At 38.5% G+C, this 13,564-nt stretch overlaps 1 protein-coding gene across 8 annotated transcripts in view; it reads right to left on the reverse strand.

The window, feature by feature from the left end:
• Tusc3 (tumor suppressor candidate 3) overlaps positions 1-11,210 on the reverse strand; it is a 297,038-nt gene extending 285,828 nt beyond the window's left edge. For 4 of the 8 annotated variants that reach the window (XR_015453460.1, XR_015453461.1, XR_015453459.1 and 1 more), the window contains exon 1: positions 10,866-11,204. Coding sequence is in view for 5 of the 8 variants with exons in the window: in XM_087217199.1 (XP_087073325.1) it covers positions 10,866-11,003 (138 nt within the window). In the remaining 3 variants the exon portion in view is untranslated. Of the gene's footprint in view, positions 1-10,865 lie in introns of all 8 variants that reach the window. The other 4 variants (XM_087217201.1, XM_087217200.1, XM_087217203.1 and 1 more) reach the window with 3 other exon arrangements.
• Positions 11,211-13,564: the final 2,354 nt, after the last annotated feature.

A 13,564-nucleotide genomic window follows, 5' to 3' on the forward strand; every position in this document is an offset into this window, starting at 1 on the left:
TGTGCTGGCAGCTTTACATTTTTCAGGGGGAAGGAGGAGGGGAAAGAAGGTGAGGAAAAATGGAGGGAGGAAGAGAAGGGGGAAGAAAGGAGAGCAAGGGAGGAAGAGAAGAAGGAAGGACAGACAGACCTTTATCATGGGTTGGCAGGTAGACTGTTCAACCTAGACACTCAGGGGACCAGGCTAATAACCATCCATGATCTCAAACACTCCCAGTGACTGTGTGAGAAGAAGCAAATATGGCAAGGTAGGCAAGGAGACCTCAATCTTTTGCCTGAAAGTGAGATATATCTGCTTACATTTCAATGAACAAAAGGAGGGATCTATGCCAGGTTCAAAAGAACAGGAAAATAGAATCCTATCGGCTATAACTGATGTATTTGTGTCCCCTCAAAATACATATGTTAAAACTTAATTACCAATGTGATGACATCAGAAGGCAGGACTCTGAGGGTGACTAAATCACGAGAGTATTAACAGCCAGAGGGAACTTCACAAGTTAGAACTGTTTCATTTAGGATCTTTTTTTTTTTTTTTTGGCAGTACCAGGGATCCAACTCAGGACCTCAAGACCTTGCTTTTGCAAAGCAGGCACAGTGGCACTGAGCTAAATCCCTGGCCTAGAATTTTTTCATTTAGGGAAATGTGACTTTTCGAAACTTCCTCAGGCTGAAGGCATAAACACCATCCCCGCTCTCATCAGCAAAGCTGAATGGACAGACTATGCAGATGCTGACTCCAAGAAGTCAGCTTCTCCAAAACTCCTCACACTGAGAGCCACCATGCTCCTCTCAGCCTGGATAAGTAGAAAAACGCAGATGCTAGCTCCAGGATGCTCCAGAGGTTATTCTCCCCTCTGTTCCTTAATATAAAAGACCCTTGCAAACCTTGGACAAAGTGTGATGGTGATCTGGGGCAAATAAGGCTTCCCCCTCTCCTCAGAACTAGCTTTGAATAAACCCTTTCCCTTTTCACCAAAATAAATGACCTCCTTTGATTTCATCAACAGCAAGAAAACAGACCTGAGCATACAAAGCTGAGTGGCTAGTAATAAGGGTAGAGCCTTCATGAATGGAATTTGTGTACCCTTATTTTTTAAAACAGGTTCAAAAGAGCTTGTTTGTTCATCCTTTCTACCATGTGAAGACAGAGTGAGAAAGAAGGTCTCATTTAGTAGAAAGTGTGAAATCTGACAGCACTTTGACCTTGGACTTCCCAGGCCCCAGGATTGTGAGAAATAAATTTCTGTTGTTTGGAATCTACATAGTTTATGATATTTTGTTCTAGCAGCCCTTATAAACTAAGCCACTACTACCATATGCCTGAAAGAAAGGGTTCTCTCTGAATAGCATAAGAATTACCACATCCCTACATAAAGGTAATTTAACCAGCTATTCTCCGGTTCCCAGTCTTTCCTCCTATCTTCTATCTCTTATCAGTTTTTTTCCCTTTTTCTTCTCCAGCTATCACCTGCTTAATTCTCCTCCCATTTGCACCAAAAGTTCTTAACAAGAAAAGTTAGATGTCCCCTCTTTATCATAAAAGTCCCCCATTCATTCGTTAATCGCCTACATTCTAGTATTCACCATACCATTATTGTGAAACTATTCTTGCTAAATGCAAAGAAGTCCATAGTTTTTATTTAAACTAAGCAGTTACAACTTGTCACTACTGCACTATTCTAAAACATTCTCCTGCTGTGACATCCAAAATTTGCTGCATTTCTTTCTAGCTCATTGCCAGTGTAGTATTAGATTCTTTTAAAGCATGCCTTCTGTAGGACACCAAAATAGTAGGTATCACATTAGGTCCTCAATTTTCACTGTATATCTTCTGGATAGATTTTTATTCACCACTGTAAATTCAATTCCTATTTATGTTAATGATTTCCACCTTCAGCTTAGATCAAAGCTCCATATCCATACATTCCACTGCCTCTCAAACATCTCAGTTTTGATTTCACACAGGTACCACACACATTCTCAAAAGTGAACATATTATCTTCCTTGCAAAAACTTCTCCCTTCTCCTATTTCCCATTTCAGTACACAGAATTTTAATTTTACCAAAAAAAAATGTAGTTCTCATTCTTGTCCCCTCCTCCCTTATCCTATACAGGATCAATTACCAAGTACTGGCTAGTCTAGCTTCTGAACAGCTCTGAAATCCATGTATTTTTCTTTATTCTGCCACAACCAATTGCAAGTCATTAGCACCACACTTCGAGTTCTCCAGTCATCTCTGAAGTAGACTGTTGCTCTTCTGCCAAGCTGGCAATCCCATCAAAGCTCTTCTCCACAGCACAGCCACACCAACCTTCTAAATCTATACCTCACCTTGTCACCTCCCAGGTAAAATCCATTCAGTTCATCCTACTGATTTCAGGAGCAAGTCCAGATTCTTTAACACTGACTGATGATGTTCCCTGGGACTTGACACTAGCTTCCTGTCCAGCCTCAATCCCATTACTCCTCCACCTTCTGCTTAGCCATCCAGAATTGCCTTGAAGTCTCAATTTTCTCTGCTTTCTGATACTTCTGCACCTTTTGAGGTACTACTTTCCTCAATCTGGAGTACTCTCCCTCTTCCCTGAGTTATTTCCTGTGAGCATTTCTTCAGTTTTCAGCTCAGCCCTATATGCTACCACAGCTCCCAACAACTGTAGTTTATGCATGTCTCTCATTATAACAGACTGCTTTTCTGTCTGAATCTCCCTTGAGCTCAAGAGCTGTACGATATACCTGGAGTAGTTGGCTGTCTTATTCACTCTACTTCCAAAATCCATCACAGTGTCTAACATGTAGTATTCACCAATAAGTATTTGCTGAAGAAATAATAGATCACATTTTAGGAAATTTCAGTAACTTGGATATTTGTTTAATAAAGTGCCATATTTTAGGCAGGCAATATCCAAATACTCCTTTTTTTCTATTGGGTATTTCAATATTATTTCTACTTGAAATCATCAAAAAGTACATATGAAAAACATTTACAACACACTTCAGAAATCAACAGCAAAACAGTAATAAAACATAAAAGGCTCATTCACAGCTTCTGCTGTGATTATGATGATACAGACACCAAAAACAAAGCCCCATACTCAGTAAGTTTATATTTTTATAACAATCAATAAAACATAGTACAGAAAAACCTCATGAAAATGCAAAAACAAAATAACAAAACAAAAAACAAACAAAAGTACTCTAAAGAAATAATATGGGGCTAACCCAAATTACTTATGTCAACTTGTGAACACAAATTCACAGAAGCAATTTGGTAAGGAAAAAGGATAGGCTCCACTCCCATCCTTTTTGCATGGTACCATATTTTCTGTATCTTATAAAATGTACCTTGAACACAAGAGTCGTGTAGTATGATTATACTTAGACAAATTACAACTTCTAGCAGTATCACCTATAAAGTGTCTTGAAAACTACAGTAATTTGGTAGCCAAATAAGAGAACTTAAGTAGCTCAGCCACAATTAGTTTTGGTTATTCCCTAAGAATCATATAAATCCATTAAAATGTTGAAAATCAATGTTATTTAGGCTTCTTTACAGTAAGAAGGTTGTAATCAAATCAAAACAGAACTATTACTGAGTCAACTTCTAAGACATAAAATTAGCTTTGATATATAGAGAAACTGCCATTCCAGTACTATATTTCATAGTCTTAAAATCTAGAAAAAAATCTAAGCAAATGTCTACTCTAATTAGTAGTTTTTAATCTACTTAGAATCTAATAAAAACTTATACTCACAGCAGAAATATTTATGCAATAAATGAAAATGCATGTAATTTCAGGGAACCAGCAGGAAACTTTCCTATTTTCCCCAGGCTCAGGAATCCTCTTGATGGATTTATCTTGTTCTAGCCTCTCATTTTACAGGAAAGATGCTCCAAAAGGTTAAGTGTCTTGCTCAGGAACACAAAACTAATATCAAAGGAATGAGTATTCACATTTTCTAGAACTTTTACAAAACCCTTGCCACTTTGTAAGTTAGCATTTTATTTCATCTTCAAAACCACCATGTACAAGTATTATTATCCCTTCTTAGGGAAACTGTAATCTAAACCCAAAAAATAATCTGAAAAGATAAACAATTGGGCTAAACTTCCCATTATCTGCTTTTCCCATGCTAATTCCATCTGTAGCACTATCAAACAATAGAAAAAAAAAAAAAAAAAGAAGAAGAAGAAGAAAATGACAGAGAAAGCTAGAAAGACTAACCCAAATAGAGTACCACAGGTCCCATTTGGGAGGATCAAGAAAAATGTCAATGAAATCAACTGCAAACTAGAAGTCGAAATAGTGGTATACTAATAATCTTTGTTACTAGTCATTATAGTATAAAAGTCATGCTAAGGGTCGAGCCATAAAATCCAAATGTGGAGAGGTTTCAAAAATCGAAAAGCTAACAATGTAAATGCTGTAAAATCACTATGAGGTCTGGCAATGAGAAAAATCAAATGACCTTCTCAAGAACCAATTTGGCACCAGAATTCATCAGATAGGAAAATTAAGTATTTCACCAAAAAATTATGTAGTATTTTAATTATCTATCTACTGCAATGTTTTTAAATCTTTTGTAATACCAAATCAGTTTGTACTATTTAAAAAATTATTTTGAAAATATAGCAAATACCCATGATGCAGCCAAAAAATTCATTCACCAATATCGGCACCAAAACTAACATTAAGTACTTACTATGTTCAAGGCATCATGGTAAGTACCTTGTACTAGCATCTCATTTATGGCTCTGTAGTAGGAAGTAGCATACTATTTCCACTTTTTAGGTGGGGAAACTGAAGTGTAGAGAGATTAAACAACTTCCCAAAGTAACTTTCCTAAATATTTATCAAGTGAAAGTAGCTAGAATAGATAAACAGCATGATTGCTGGGGTGTGGTACCACTCTCTCTCCAGTCACCTGAAGGTGAATAACACTCCAGAGCCAATCCTCCTTCATCCTACTAAAAGAAGCAGAAGAGTAACAAAGATGCAGGAAATTTCCAAAGCTTCAAGCCAGAACACATGCTTGTGTGTACATACCTACAGTAACCTTTTCCTCATTTGGAAATTAACACTTCATATATACGGGCCTAATGGCATGCATGTAATCATAACAGAGTGAATTATGGGAATGTCTTGGGCACCAGATAGTCCTGAGATGACTCAGCACCCTGTCAATAATTTTTTTTAATTAAGTACTTTTATTGGTGCATTTTAGATATACATAATGATCACATTCATCACAGGAAATCTGTACCTATACATGATATATCTTGATTCTTATTTTTTCCCATTTCCCTCACCCTTTTTCAACTCCTCTTCCCCTCATTTACAAAGGCTTTGTTTCTATTTTTTCCTTCTTTTTGACTTTTTCTTTTTCCTTCCTTTCTTTCCCCTCTCACCCTCTTTAGTTCCCCCTTTTTTTTGGTACCCAGGGATCGAACTCAGGACCTTGCGCTTGTAAGACAGGCAGCAGAACCACTGAGCTAAATCCCCGGCTCCTTCCTCCTTCTTATTTGAACATTTTCTTCCTATTCTGCAATATCTATTATGCATTTTGGTCCTTATTTACCCTTTCAGTTTCTCAACAAGAGAATACAATTTTTGCCAGCTGTTCTTCAAACAGAAGACCAATACCTACAATATATAAAGAACTCAAAAAAAACATATCCCCAAATTTAAAGACCCAATCCAAAAATGGGCATTTGAAATGAATATACACTTCTCAGATGAAGAAGTACAAACAAGAGATATATATATGAAAAAATGTTCAACATCACTGGTCATTTAAGAGATGCAAATTAAAACAATGCTGAGATTCCATCTCACTCCAGAAAGAATGGCTGCTATCATGAAATCAACCAATAACAAATGCTGGTGGGGCTGTGGGGAAAAGAAACCCTTCTCCATTGCTGGTGGGAGTGCAGACCAGTGCAACCACTGTGGAAATCAGTATGAAGATACCTCAAAAAACTAGGATGAGTTTCCATTTAAGCCAGCTATGCCTCTTCTTAGTATATTCCCAAAAGAATTAAAAACATCATACCACAGCGATACATGCACCCCCATGTTTATAGCAGAACAGTTTGTATTAGGTAAACCTTAGAAACAGCCCAAATGCCATCAACCAAAGAATAAAGAAGATGTGAATTTTTATATACAATAGAGTACTACTCTGCCATAAAGAAGGATAAACTTGAGACATTTCTAGATAAATGGATGCACCTTGAGATCATACTTTTTTTCTTTTCCTTTGGTACCGGGAATAGAACTCGGGACCTTGCGATTGTGAGGCAGGTTGCGGAACCACTGAGCTAAATCCCCACTCCCAAAACCTTTTTGTTTCTGCTGGCACAAACCTGCTCACTCTGAGTACACTGTCCTCCATTAACTTCAATAAATGTAGCCACTTTTTCTGTCAGGTGTATACTTGGCAATTCTTTGCTCATCGTACACAAGAATCTGGAATCTATCTCTCAGGAACCCACCACACACTTTATCAAAAGCAGTATGTTTGAATACAGGAATACATATATGAAAAAAACATAACCTTCTCAAAGCACTTACCAAATAAAAAGAATGACAAAACACCACTGCATGTAAATGCTATGAAGAAGCAAGCACAAAAATCCACCTATCTGAGCACAGAACCTCATCAAAAAAGTGGAAGAGGTAATGTGCCTAAGTTAATACTGGTGGGAGGCATGTAAGAGTGGTGGTATACAAACTAGGAGAAAGAGCAAAGGCTCACAGGAAATAAGTTTAGAGAGTGTGTTTGACAGCCCTGTGGTACTTAAACAGAACTCAAAGATTTTTGTATTCTTCAGAGAAGTCTCAGTTGATAACTTTGGCTGGAGTAGGGATGGGGGGGGCGGTGTTAAAAAGTCACCAATGGGTAAAACTTAGAATTTGAGTGAAATGTGCATAGATTTCCTGCTATGACAAATAGATGTATGAAAGTGCATCCCATTCTCATACACATATCCAGAGACATGAAGAGGTAATTCCCCTTGCTTGTGTCCTTTCTTAGAGAATAAGTGTAATGTGGAATACTGAGACATGGCAATCCCATGTCTTCCACCACCATCCACGAAACTGGGGCAGACTGGGCAACTCTGGCTATTCTAGGTTAAGGCCTGTCATGTTTAATCCCTCTTCATGGGAGTTATATACATAATCTCAACTAACTAAAGTAACTGCCTGATATCAGCATCATCTGTGTGTATGTGCAGACACAGCAATCTACAATTACCATGTACTTCTGAAAGTTGTACTGTGTTTGCCAACTTTTTCTTCCAATTAAATTCTTCGTTTAAAGGCAGCATTCATTCCTTACCTCTATCTTCTCCCGTTTTTTCATTTACTAGGATAGTAAAGTCATTTTCGCCACTAAAAATAACTGGATATTATACATCTCATTGTTAAATGTGATTAAACACATGAAGGACATACAAAAGTATGTCAAAGAAAATTAGAATGTTTCATTTAGGCAAGCACTTTATTCTTAGAAAATATTTACAAACTGCTCAATTTTTCATATCAGTAGTCATTATTACCTACATATGATAGCCTGTTAACTAATCACATTCTTTGTAGATAGGATAAATTATTTTAACAGCTTCATTTGATGACTGACAAAGCCAGTAAGTCTATTGGAAATCATGAGAATTTGGGCTCATTTTACATGATCAAAAGAAGTCATTAAAAATTAAAACAGGACTGGGGATTTAGCTCAGCGGCACCATGCCTGCCTTGCAAGCACAAGTTCCCGAGTTCGATTCCTGGTCAAAAAAAAAAAAAAAAAAAAATTAAAACAATCCTAAATCAAAATGTCAAAAGAAAAACAAAATGTACTAAATAGTCAAATTAATACTACTAGGAAGCAAAAGTCTAGCCTCACATTATTTAACATGAAAGAGGATTCAAAAATTAGCTGTTAACGATTATATTTAATGCAATCAAAGAAAGTAAAATATTTGATAAATTTTCTGTGCTTGATCATTTAACTATTTCTCTTCAGTATATTCTTAAAAGAAAAAACAATAAAACTTTCAAGGAATAAAAATGTCTTTACAAAGAAACATGTATAAACATACACATACACAAATAGACACAACAATTCAAGGAACATAACCAATTCTTCAATAATGCAAAATCTCTTTCTGGGAAATTATCAAACAACTTACTAATTTGGAATTCTCAGTGTTTCATAATGAATAATAGATAATTTATTCCAGAGGCTATTATTATAAACTGTATCTAACCAAAAAATCAATTTTAAAAAATTCTTGGGCCAAGGATGTAGTTCACTGGCACAGTGCCTGCTTGGCAAGCTCCAGGTCCTGAGTTCAATTTCCTGTACCCCCTCAAAAAAAAAAAATATCTCGTCACATTTTAGAATCTCATGTCTAACATTGAGAGTAATAGTTATCACTTATTGGTCACTTGTGCTCTAGGCACTGAACTAATACCAACAACCCTGATATGTAGGCATTATGTCTGCATATTAAAACAAGGAAATTTTAAATTCAAGAGGATTAAGTGGTTTGCTTAGTGTCATATAAGCAGGTAAGGGCTAAGTTGTAATTGGACCAACTCAAAAAAATTCAAGGCAGAAATTATTACTGCTATAATTTTTACTTAAATAAAAGCAACCACCTCCGTTCTTAGGTCCAACCTTTACTATATAACTTCACCAGGATAAAGGACAACTGCTCAAGCCAATTTACCTATTTTTTTTTTTTTTTTTGGTACCGGGGATTGAACTCGGGTCCTTGTGTTTGTGTGGCAGGCAGCAAAACCACTGAGCTAAGTCCCCAGCCCCCAATTTACCTATTCTGATACATATGTGAGTAATTAAATTCCAATTACTATACTGCCTGGTTCAATGATGTCAAACCAGGTTCTAAAATCAGCAGGGAAGAAACCACATATGGTCAAAACAACCCTAGGAAAGTACCATATTGGTGACCAAGCATTTCTCATTTTCAGTGTTTGTCTTCCAATATTGGAAGAGATCAGTTAATGAACTGAGTACCAGATGTGAAAGTGAGCTGTATTTCAGAGACACACACACTTATTGAGAAAAGTATCAAAACTTGAATTGTACAAATTGTTAATTTGTTCATCTTTTCCTTAAATAAAATATGTGTATTCTGTACCACCATCATCTATTAGGGTCTCCTGTTTATGAGAAAAAAAGTAATTTTGGAAGACGTCCTTCTTTAATATTCAACAGCAGTTCTACCTAATCCTTTATTCTTAAAATATCTTTTATTCTGGGCAGATGGCACACACTCCTATTTCCAGCTGCTTGGGAGGCTGAGAGAAAAGAATCTCAAGTTCCAGGCCTGCCACTTGAACTTCGAAGGACAGTGACTCAAAATTTTAAAAAGGTCTGAAAAGCAATTATCTACCATACCTGAGGCCCTGGGTTTAACCCAGTACTACAAAAAAAAAAAAAAAAAAAAGGAAAATTAGATGTTATTCTCATTTAGATTCAAGTATAGCCTGTTATCCAGTTATCAAATGTTTCACATATTAATGTCCTCTTACAATTGGAGAGGCTAAGATGCTATGAACCTGTACACTTTATGTTTTTCCTTACTGAAAGAATGGCCACAGCAGTCTTCCCAGGAGATTAAAAAAAAAAAAATTTAGAATTTTCATAGAGTTCCGAATCATTTTTATCGCCTTCTACTCTAGTAACAAAAAAAAATCTGTTTACTCCTCAATTTCCTTCCTCATGAACAACTACAAAATCTAATTCCATATAAATACAACGTGTTGTGCTTGCTTCGGCAGCACATATACTAAATACAACATGTTTAGAGAAAATATACCTTTAATTTATACAGTGTTTATAAACAATTTTAACTGTAATGATTCTTGTAAATCCTTTATCACAACTACAACGAGAATTTTGTATAGCCTACTTTAAGACAAAAATAAAAAAACTAAAAGTTATTGAACACTGAATGAAGAGTAAACAGAAAAAAGAATCAGAATTACTTTGCATGTCAGACTACTTATCCACTATGAGCCAAGCAATTAAGAAAATTCTGTTAATGACTTGAACATGGTGCAGATTATGAGCCACAGGTAGCTGCATAATTTCACCAGGAAAATCCGTTTTAAATTAGGAATACTCTTATTAAAAATATCCACAATTTGAAACCTTAGTCACATGTCTGAAAATAAATTTTTTCTGAAGCTGCCAGGTCAACTATCCACGGGAATAATGTATGAATTCACAAGTCATTATACAAACTACAGTACTTTAAATACAATAACTTCATATGTCACCGTCCCTAAATATTAATGATGGGCTAAGATTGAAATCAGGTGATCTGAACTTCACAAACGAATTTGCATACGATAATGTGAGGCTATTCTCACACGTACACATTCAGTTTAACCTAAAAATAAACGTGGTATAATTTTAGGAAACAAAAAAAGCACTCGCAAAATGCTGTGCAGCCTTCTGAAATGGGTAAAGAAGAGAGCAGAGTAAGCAAATAGGAGCCAAACAGTTCCCATAGGTTTATAAACACGAGTAAAGGGTAATGAACATCCACCACACCCCTTTTAGTGACCCTGGTGCTCCAATCTCCGCCTACAGCCGAAGTTGGAAGCGCTCGGGGGCTGATGAGCGAGAGAGCCAGGCGCAGCCTCAAGGGGCACAGAGCAAACCAACCGGTTCCCCGGGCTGCGGCCCACGCCCCACCGGCCTCTGCCCCGCGCCACCCTGCCCACGCCTGCCGGGCTGCTTAGCAACGGGCCCTGGCATCCTAGCAACGTGGCCCGCCCCAACCTCCCAGGGCCACCCCAGAAGCCAACCGGATTCATTCTACCTCTTTTTTCTTCTGTCCTCCCCCGAGCTGGATGCAGAGGAGCAGCAGGAGGAGAAGTAAGGGAAAGCTCCCAGCGGGCAGGTACCTCAGACGCCGCCCCGCCAGTCTCCGGCGTGAAGGAGCGGCCCTGGCCCCCATCGCCGCGGGCCCGTGCCTCCTCCACGCGCGGTAGCCGTGCGCGCCCAGCTCCTACCGCGTCCCACACCTCCGCCCGCCCGCGGGGAGCGTCCTGGCCTGGCCCTAGGGATGGCAGAGGCTTTGCGAGGTAGGCCGAGGCCGTGCAGGAGAAGACTGACGGCGCATGCGGTCCGCGGGAGAGGACCTGGCCAGGCGCGGAGGGGGCAGGAAGTGGGCGTGGCGAGGAGCGCTCTGGGCGCTGCTTTCAGACCGGCGCCCTGGGCGGACCTCTGCTCGGGCGCGCTCCTCAACCGCAGGCCGCCCGCATCTGAAACCGTTACTGTGTCGTGGAGTCCGTGGGCGACCTCTTAGTCCAGCACATTTACCTGCAGCCTTAGACCTGATTGCTCTGGATGACGAAGGAGAACATGGAAGAATAAGATGCTGGCCCCTCTAGCCTCCTTCAAGCTCTGAGATATGTTGAAGAACAGCTGTGGCGCCCCAACCCGCTTGTTTTCTCAGACATACTCTAGAGCCCCTGGGATGGTAGAAGTTGCCCCGCAACTGAGCAGCTGTCTCATCCACTTCTGGCTGAGGGAGACTATTCACTCACTATTCAAGGAAGTCCAATGTACAGAGCACTGACTGATCTAGCTGCTTTGAATGCAACGAGTGGAACTCAATTCAACTCCTATTTTCTAAGTATTTTAAGAATGGTGGCAGACTGTTTATTGAACATCTGACATAGGCCAGGTGCTGTATTAATGTTATAGACAGCTAAGTCAGATAGAAATGAATATGCAGTCAGAGAGGGATTGGTCCCATGAGGAAGTTAGTACAAAAAAATAGAGACATCAGAATTATGGCTGGAAGCAAATCTAAAGAGAGCCAGGCGTGCAAGCCTCCCTAGAGATAAACAGCAATTTAAGATTATACTGCAGTTTTAGCACCACGTGGTCCAATGGGCCCAGATAGGCATCAGACACATAGATGGGGGACCAGAACATCTGGACCCACACTCTGATTCCTCTCCAATAATTTGTTTATCTTCCATATACCCTTGCTATGTGTCTCACTTGTCTATTGGATCGGCATTAGCTAAGTGACTACACTTGTAATCCTAAAGGTTGATTATATTTTGACCCATGTTGTACCCACATTGTAATCTTCCCATATAAATTACCCCTGACAAAGGGCCTTGGTGGCCACCCACTAGGGACTCCTGGAAATCCAGAAGCTACACTTCATCTTATTCCCAATAAAACTCTTCTAACTTTCTCCTTTGGTTCACAACTTCATTTCTTGATGTTGCAAGACCATAAACTCAGCATATTTGACATCTAACAGGTCAGAAGTTACAATTTTCCTATATTACTAGGTCATGGGTGCTCATTGTATTTCTCTACCTCTAGATTTCTTCACTTAGGCTCTGAACATCTTTGATAATCAGATGAAAACTACTGGCTTCATCTTAAAATAGTATTTTAAATGTACGAAATTATAGGGTTAGGCAGGTAGACATTAGCAGGTCTAAAGGACAAAGTAAGTCCAAAATAGCATGCTGTGCCACTTATACTGTGGTTCAATGGAGAAGCAAAGACTTAAATGTATATTACATTTATAAACATTTATTTACGAGATCCCAGACCTGAAACACAGGGCTTCTATTTCTAGAAAAAGGTATACATTCCTGGTGGCCATGACCTATGGCCCAATGATACCAAAAATGGGAGCATTTTTTACACACCCACTCACACTGGGATAAGACCTGATTTGAAACTTTTCTTTCTGAAATTTCTTTAATGCCCCTGAGGGAACACTGACCATCTAAAAAAAAAAAAAGCTAGGAAAATACTTTGCAATTCCAAAGTAACCTCTAATAAAAATGTAGACAAGTATCATAATCCTCATAGTTCCCTGAACCACTGGAGTAACTCTTGTGTGCATAAAAAGATATCCAGATATCCAAACTTGCAGTGGATGCAGATGACTACATAGCACTGCACACCTTCTCAACTGGATGCATAACACTATATCTGCTTTACAATAAACCCTACCTATGCTTTAACATGGCCACCTAAGTATTTTGAATTCTTTCATCAAAGCCACAAAGAACCAAGGAGCAAAGACTGGTTCCTTTCAGTGTCAGGACCTGGCTTCCCAATGACAATAGGATTACCAAAAAATAGATTATAGTGAAATATCATTATCAAAATTCATTTATTTCTCATGCTGTTGAACAAACATTTATGTTTTGGGGAGACTGAACAACAGCTTTGATAGGAGAATCAATGAATGTGTAAACATTCAGACTTCACAGTGTGATTATGATTGACCAAAAGGCACAGAATTGGAGGATCCTTGGGCAAACCTGTATGAGAAACATAGATGAATTCTTCAATCATATGTAATCTAACAGCAGTTCTAATACATTTGGTAATTTAGAAGTAGTAACGATCACAATATTTTATGGTATCAACAACTGCTGTTGAGTCATACACAAATATCTAATTGTTATAAGCAACAAAGCTGTAGATGTTGCCAATATTACAGTATACTACAGTTTGTTGCCTCCCTTTAGG

Source organism: Heterocephalus glaber, unplaced genomic scaffold (assembly GCF_053883595.1).
Source record: "Heterocephalus glaber isolate CG9 unplaced genomic scaffold, H.glaber_assembly_v1.0 deba00001461, whole genome shotgun sequence".
Lineage (NCBI taxonomy): Eukaryota > Metazoa > Chordata > Mammalia > Rodentia > Bathyergidae > Heterocephalus > Heterocephalus glaber.